The 8,309-nt window shown below is 34.3% G+C and overlaps 1 protein-coding gene across 1 annotated transcript; it reads left to right on the top strand.

Moving 5' to 3' along the window:
• The first annotated feature begins 1,774 nt into the window (after window positions 1–1,774).
• On the top strand, window positions 1,775–7,880 carry LOC126725116 (protein HOTHEAD). Its single transcript, XM_050429640.1, has 6 exons — window positions 1,775–1,982; window positions 2,690–3,065; window positions 5,891–6,201; window positions 6,372–6,757; window positions 6,920–7,488; window positions 7,671–7,880. Exons 1-6 carry the CDS (start codon window positions 1,907–1,909, stop codon window positions 7,723–7,725), a joined length of 1,773 nt encoding a protein of 590 aa, XP_050285597.1. The 5' UTR covers window positions 1,775–1,906; the 3' UTR covers window positions 7,726–7,880.
• The last annotated feature ends 429 nt before the right edge of the window (window positions 7,881–8,309 follow it).

Here is an 8,309-nt window from a genome sequence, read left to right as displayed (position 1 = left end):
CTTCTAAAATTTCTTTTAAACCAATATCTTTAAGGCATTCATTAAAATTTTACCACTTTTATATACATATCAATTTAAGTAAAAAATATGATGCTATTGTTTTTTATATACTACATTTTTGGGTAAAAAAAGAAAAATTATGTGAGAGCTTTTCATCCTACCAGTAATGTAGACTTCTAAAGATATACAGTTTGGCGGCTGAGCTTGTTGTATCCTAAGGACGGTGTGCAAAACTGTTGGTCTATTACACAAAAAAATTTCATAGATAGCACGTATTGTCTCAAGAGAGAGAACTAGTCTGCACCTCGACTCTACTACCACTAAACTCATGGAATTGACAATAGCAATTTATTTCTCATGTTACAGGATATGTTGGAGCACTAACGAGGTAAATATCTCTATCTTTTATGGTAAACTAGAGTTTTTTTTTTTTTTTTTTTGGAAGGTAAATGAGATTTTTTGCGAAATAACATTATATAAATAATTATTTTGTAAATTATGAAATACATTTTATTAATTAATTTATGTTCATAGGAACAAATGGTAACCCCAACTCCTCTTAGACAGGTTGAGAGCGGTAGGGGCTCAAGCTGTGGGTAGCATAACTGTCAACAATATTTCTAACCATTAAAAAAAAAAAAAAAAAAAAAAAAGATGGTAGATGGTACTAGATTTATGAAGCTGTAAAAGACAAAAACCACCTAATGAAGTGACTAGTTAATCTTGATTGTTAGTTTCTTACACTAAGCCAGTGAACTACATTGAAGAGTTGGCTGGCTTATTTTCCTTACATTTAATACATTTGGTTCTCAAATAATTCCTATGTATTCTCTTAGTACAAAAAATGATACACTCTTTTCTTACATTTATGGTATAGTTTACTTATTAAATTTATGGTGGAGCATCATTTCTTCGTACTCCAAAAGTAGTTAAGAATTTTCCTTGATCCTGTGATAAAGTACTATGAAAAGAAAGTGAAGGAAATGTTGGCCCCCATTAACTATTCTTTACAAAGGGTCCGGCTTGCGTTCAGTGAAAGTTTTCACTGGACACGTTGGATCTTGGACACGTGTCCAAATCTTACCGTGTCCAGTGAAGATTTTCACTGGACACAAGCCTTGCCCCTTTATAAACCACCATTTGATTGTCCCTAATAAATTACAACTTATTAATGTCGAGACTTGATTCAAACTCAAATCACCCGCTTCTATACTATGATCAATCATTACTTATTACAAAAAGCTTAAGTTGATAAAAAATGGTGAATCATGTACTTCCACCCATCAAGTTGACCGACTAATTTTATCTTAGCAATGAGACAGACATAGACACTTGAACCACAATAACAACCATGATTCCACTTCATGCATTGTCTTCAAAAGTTGTACAATAATACCCAGCTCAAATTTTACATGCATATGCAGTTGAAATTATGAGTTGGGCATTATAGTCTACATAAAGCAGTGGTTGTAACTTGTAACAATAATATATTGGCCTAAATTAATAGACACCTTTCTCATAGAGGAGGCTGGCAAGTGACTGTGAGCTGTCTTTGATCTCATGGACTAGATCTGATTACAAAGGAGTTGAATCCAACGGCCTTGAATTACTAACTCCAACCGTGACATTCATATCACCATTAAATAACCTTGCAGTTTTAGTCTCTCTCATATTAAATGCAGTTGAACTTGCCATCTTAGTTGATATTGCATACTGTTTTTTAAGCTTATCTGCCAATAATGATTTGTATTATCATTCAAGTTCATGTATAATTTTTCCTGCTATTTTGGGTATATATATATGTGTCAACACACATAAAACAAGGCCAACCAGAGTCAGCCACATAGAGGCCATCGAGAAGCATAATCATCTGTGAAGTGTTCTGAGTTCTTAAGTTTGCCTGTCAATGGCTTCAGTTGGGGCAGTGAAGCTCTTTTTCTGTTTCGTTCTATGGCTCTCAAACATACTCTCTTCTTGTCAAGGTTTTTTTTTTTTTTTTTTTTTTGCTTGCTCCCATATATTTTTAACTCTCTAGCTAGCTCTGTGCTTTCTTGTATTCACAATTCTTTGTAGTCTGTTTTCTTCAATATCAATGGGTACAAAATAAAACTCCAAAAAGTGAACTTCTTTGTGATGGGTTATCTTGACTTAGATGGTTTGTTTGTTTGTCTTCTTTGGCTTTAATTGGCTCATATTTCTTAATTTTCCTCTCTTTTTTTTCTCTAATAGTTGACCAGCAATGGATGTACAACTGGTTTTGATGGGCAGCCATATGCACGAGTAGGAAGAAAATTAGGAAATGTAGTATGTGGTAGTCTTTCAGGACTGTTGATATATGCTGTTGTGAATTCTCTCTGGAAATTGCTTCTTTTACTTCAACAGCAGTAGAAGAAGAAAGACCAAAATTTTGACCCTGTTTTTAGGCCCCCAACTTTAATTGACTAATTGGTTGTCTTTACAAATTGCAGATTTTGTTTTTCCTTTAACATTAATTAGTATTCAATTCCATGTTAACTAGTTTGATCTAATAATTATGTACTAGTAGATACAGCATTGTGCTAAGTTAAATGAAATGTAATTAAAAGTAGTATTCTGCTAAATTATCCAAGATCTAGCAATACTGAAAATTCAGTAAAGTTAGGGAGTTTTCTAAGTAGAATGGAATGTCCTTAAAATTTTTGCAATGCAGGTAAGGAGAATTTCTACGAAAACCAGTACCCATTTATCAGACGCGCGAGCTCATTCTCATCATCATCATCATCATCATCCTCTGGTGGTGACAATGTTTATGATTACATAATTGTGGGAGGAGGCACAGCTGGGTGTCCTTTGGCTGCCACCCTCTCTCAAAACTTCAGTGTTCTATTGCTTGAAAGAGGGGGTGTCCCTTTCTCCAATTCAAATGTCTCATTTTTACAGAACTTCCACATTGCCTTAGCAGACACTTCTCCAACTTCTGTCTCCCAATTCTTCATTTCCACAGATGGAGTCCTTAATGCTAGAGCTAGAGTTTTGGGTGGTGGCACTTGCATCAATGCTGGCTTCTACACTAGAGCAAACGCAAGGTATGTTATACACACACACTCTCACACACACACACACACACACAGTATCTTGTTTAATGAGTTGAGCATAATCCTAGAACCAATTCACACTATTTTTCTTATTTAAAACCTGTGACCTCTACAAAAAAAAAAAAAAAAAGTACCAGTTCTTTCAATTAGCAATTGGTACATTCTAGAGCCTTCCTTTTTTCCTTTATGGGATTAATTTTTTCTTTTTGGGATTAGTTTTTAAGAATATTGTTCTTAGATTGTTTAGGATGTTTGTTGCAAAAATTTTGGTTACTTTATTATTATTATTATTTTTTTTCTAAGTGTTTGTTTTAGTTAAAAGACAATAATGAGTAAACTATTAAACTCTACATCCATGGACTTGTTTAAAAGAAAAGACTGCAGAAGGAAAAGAAAAAAAGTGGGGTTTTTTTTTTTTTTTTAAGTAGGTTGAAGAAAAATAGATTAGAAGGCAGGTTTTTACATTTTTTTTTTTTTTTTTTTTTGGTTAAGAGCAAGGTAAGAAATAAATTAGAAAGTACCAATTTAAGAATAACCCCAATGGATGTTTGTAAAGTTCATTTCAACATTTTGATATCACGGCCACAGAACAGAACTGAACCAATAAAAAAAAAAAAAAAAAAAACACTTCGTTCAAGTCAATAACCTACTAATTTAGGTACCCTTGATATGAACACTTTAATGTCTCATAAATATTGTTTCTCTGTTTTAGTTCTACTGGTATTTTCTACCTATTGAATACCAACTCCCAGTCCTTAAACGGCAATGACAACCCAATTTTTGAATTCCTCCTGTACAATGCTGGCTGAATATATATTTACCATTATGCTTATTATAAATGGCCTCATTACATGGCAAAGCCTAAAGTCTATCAATGTTCATTTGGGAAATTATGCCACCTACTTTTTAAAAAATTTCTAAATTGTTGTGAATTATATGGTTTTTTTTTTTTTGGGGGGGGGGGGGGGGGGGGGGGCGGGGGGGGGTGGGTGGGTAGAATGAGTGAGTTTGGCATACCATATGCTCTTTCAGAAGTCTATTAAGATTTAAAAAAAAAAAAAAGTATGCGTTTGAATTAGCTTTTTTCTGTTAGTTTGTTTATTCACATATTTTTCAAGCCTCAACTTTTCAAAATACAATTTTACTTTTGTCAAATTTCATCAAAATAAATAAATAATTTTAAATTAACACAAAGTAAATCCAAACGTACATGTTTCCACTATTTTGAGAGGGAGAGTGAACACAAGCAAAACCCATCAATTCAACTACCAAACCCACCAGCTATAACTCCTCACAGAACTAGCATGTTGAAGTTAAGGTTCATAAAAAGTGAAAATAGTTAAATAGATGGATAAACTCTTGAAGTTTTAGGAAAGGTTTGAGGATAGATACACATTAATGTCCATATTTAGTAGTGATTTAAGAGTTATTATCCAAAAATTTAAGATTATGCTCAATCCATTGATGTATTAATCTCCCATTTAAATCATAACCATGACAAGATAGCATCTTTTAAGATTACTAGATGCTATTGCTAAATAGAAGTCACTTTTTGACTAAGAAGATGTTGATATTAGTCAATTAAATGCTACATGGTCCTTGGAAACAATAATTGTGTGGCCTGATTAGAACTTATTGACCAAAAGTTAGTGAAATCAACAATTAAGATTGTTTAGTTGGGAACAATTTACTGTATTAGTGTAATTGATACAAAATTGATGGTAAGTATATGACTTCCATGATTATGTCTATGTACTATGTAATAGAACATTTATGATTTCATCTTCCTTTCATCTTCCTTCCAAACACGAATTGACCCATTAAATGCTGTTCATGGACATGGTCCCTTTCAACTAAAATTTCCAGCATAAGGATGATTAGGTTAAGTGTGTTACATCTAAAAGGAGTCCAAACATTTAAGTCAGTCATATTGTGACCACTTAAAATAAACATGTGGTCCATAACCATAAAATGTCAATGACATTATATCTCACCAATATTTCTAACTCATCTACCCAAATTTATCTAGTATTTAAAACGCAGGGTTTAGTAACGCAAACTTGTAAACTATGTATGGGAGCATTAAAGTGGTGGAACGTTGGGTTTTAAAAAAAAAAGTCAGTTTATTTCAAAAAAAAAAAAATTCTGGTATTTAAAACAAAGTACATTTTTATTTTAAATATTTTGAAACCTTGTACATTTTTAAAATGTCAATGTCAAGTACTGCATTTTTACACAAGCCACAACTTGTGACTTGTGTCCACTGTAATGAAACAAAGGTTTAAAGGTTTAATTTCTATAGTATCTATCAAATATAAATAAATTAATAGTGATAAGCTGGGCCTACCTGGGCTGGATTGAAAGTTCTCAGGATAACCTTAGCCCAGAAAATGTTTGGTGAAAAGCCCAGAACATATTTGCTCCATCTAATTGGAAGTGGGTTTTGACTTCTGATTGTCATGTTCTCATTTTCTTTTCTTTTCTTTTTTAACCTGACAAAGGATTGAGACTTTGACAATTGACACCCTGTAAGTTTCAAGGATGGGGACAAAGATTGGCCTAATGATTGAGACTTTGGATAAAAAGTTAATTGTACATAAAACAGGAACAAAAATCTTGTAGTTTTCACGGTAATTGGTCAAGTACAGAACTCATATAGATTTTGTAGGAGCAAATAATATGGTCATACAAAATAACTGCACGTATAGTTGAACATTTCTGATAAGAAACAAATAGCCAAAGCTAACCTATAGCCATTCTTAGAGATTTAAACCTTTTAGTGAAACTTTTGTTACTGAATAAGCAATGGCATGCAGGTTTATAAAGAGAAGGGGTTGGGATGCCAAGCTAGTGAATGAGTCCTACCCTTGGGTTGAGAAACAAATTGTCCACCGGCCTAAACTTGCACCTTTGCAGAGAGCTGTAAGGGACAGCCTTCTGGATATTGGGGTGTCACCTTTTAATGGATTCACATATGATCACATCTATGGAACCAAGATTGGTGGGACCATTTTTGACAGGTTTGGCCATCGGCACACAGCTGCTGAACTACTTTCTTCTGGGAACCCTCGGAAGCTCACTGTATTGATTCATGCCTCTGTCCAAAAGATTGTATTCGACACAACAGGTATGTCAGCATCTTCAATTGGACTTATATCTATATGTTATGTACACTGTCTAGGCATTTGGTCACAACTTTCTCTATAACTTTCTAATGAAAAGAAGTAAGGCGAACTTCAAGTTTGTTAGAATTTGATCATATACATAGCACTAATGAGATGATAATGTCTAATACAGGAAAGCAACCAAAGGCTGTGGGGGTCATTTTCAAAGATGAAAATGGTAACCAACATCAAGCAGTTCTCGTAAATAAGGCAAAGAGTGAAATCATATTGTCTTGTGGAGCAATTGGGACGCCTCAAATGCTACTGCTAAGTGGAATTGGACCAAAAGCTGATCTTAAAAAGCTCAACATTCCAGTAGTGCTTAATAACAAGTTTGTTGGGAAAGGCATGGCTGATAACCCCATGAACACAATATTTGTTCCCTCTAATAGGCCAGTTGAGCAGTCACTCATACAAACTGTGGGGATTACAAAGAAGGGTGTGTACATTGAAGCTAGCAGCGGATTTGGACAATCCAACGATAGCATTCACTGCCACCATGGTATCGTGTCAGCCGAGGTAAGCACCAAGGTCTAGGAACTAAAGCATGATTTTTAACAACATTGGAGCTGTCAAGTATTAATTGAAAACATTGTCTAGAAAGTCAAACTAACATTCTTCCTTGAAATTTCTTTGATTATGAAAATATTCACTATGAATTGCATTTTGTGGTGTGACCAGATTGGGCAGCTCTCCACAATCCCACCAAAGCAAAGAACACCAGAGGCCGTTCAAGAATACATAAAAAACAAGCGGAACTTACCTCATGAAGCGTTCAAGGGAGGCTTCATTCTAGAAAAGATTGCCAATCCCTTATCAACAGGTGAGCTCAACCTGATCAACACCAATGTTGATGATAACCCCTCTGTCACCTTCAACTACTTCAAACATCCGTATGATCTTCAACGCTGCGTTGATGGAATTCGCATGGCCACGAAGATTGCACAGTCAGAACATGTAACAAACTTCACAAGGTGTAACAAGGAAACTGTGGATAAAATACTTAACATGAGTGTCAAGGCTAGTGTGAACCTTATACCTAGGCATACTAATGACACTAAGTCCATGGAGCAGTTTTGCAAAGACACTGTGATCACAATTTGGCACTACCATGGTGGGTGCCATGTGGGCAAGGTTGTCAACCCTGAGTACAAGGTTCTTGGTGTTCACAGGCTCCGTATTGTTGATGGCTCAACATTTAGTGAATCCCCAGGCACAAATCCTCAAGCCACTGTAATGATGATGGGCAGGTACTACTAATAATCATTTTTTGCATCAAAATTTTCCCTTCTTAAAAAATAAAATAAAATAAAATAAAAAAGAAGTAGAAGAGAAAAGAAAGAAAGAAAAAGAACCAAAAAAAAAAAAAATTATAGTAATGTTGAAATATATTTTCCCCTCTTTTTAATATGTTTTTGGGGATGATATTTAGGTACATGGCAGTGAAGATTTTGAGGGAGAGATTGGGAAGAGCAGCTGGCATATGAGGGAGGGTGGAAGCCCAGTTAGGAGGATAAGAAAGTGTTGATTAGTAATGTAATTTTATCATATTAATTCTTAGCAAGCAGTAATATGTAGAAAATAGGCTTGCCACTGGAAATCCTTATTCCACCCTAAGCTATTTATAATTTTAGTTTGTATTCTTGAACACGTTTGATAACTCTCCTTTTTTCTTTTTTCTTTTTTCTTTTTTCTTTTTTTGATAACCCTCCATCTGGTTGTTAAAAGAAGTGTGGAAAGAAAATTACAATTTTGAATGTCATGTGTTATTGTGGTTTGAAAACTAAAAGAAATCCTCATCTCAACTAAACTAAACTAGTAACTAGTTATATTAGGTTTGGTTGAGTGGATGTTTTTCTGGTATTATATGTTTTAAGAGTGCCAGCCCCAAAAACTCGGGACTAAGGGTTGTTGTATAAGTTCTTAGAGTCAATATTCTTTTCCTAAATTTCTCCTTAACCAAATGGAGTATAACTTAAATTCACATTAAGAGGTTGTTTGGTTAGCTAAAAAACGTGGTGTTTTTTGTTTTTATTTTCAGTTTTCATTGGAACTCACCACAAAAAACTTG

Source organism: Quercus robur, chromosome 5 (assembly GCF_932294415.1).
Source record: "Quercus robur chromosome 5, dhQueRobu3.1, whole genome shotgun sequence".
Classification (NCBI taxonomy): domain Eukaryota; kingdom Viridiplantae; phylum Streptophyta; class Magnoliopsida; order Fagales; family Fagaceae; genus Quercus; species Quercus robur.
The sequence above is the reverse complement of the archived record's forward strand: the minus strand, read 5'-3'. Positions and strand labels throughout refer to the sequence as shown.

Excerpts from the sequence above, each read along its gene's own strand:
- LOC126725116 (XM_050429640.1), top strand. The coding sequence starts at position 1,907 with ATGGCTTCAGTTGGGGCAGTGAAGCTCTTTTTCTGTTTCGTTCTATGG. Across the intron at positions 3,066-5,890 it reads TACACTAGAGCAAACGCAAG|GTTTATAAAGAGAAGGGGTT; the intron begins GTATGTTATACA and ends AATGGCATGCAG. Across the intron at positions 6,758-6,919 it reads ATGGTATCGTGTCAGCCGAG|ATTGGGCAGCTCTCCACAAT; the intron begins GTAAGCACCAAG and ends TGGTGTGACCAG.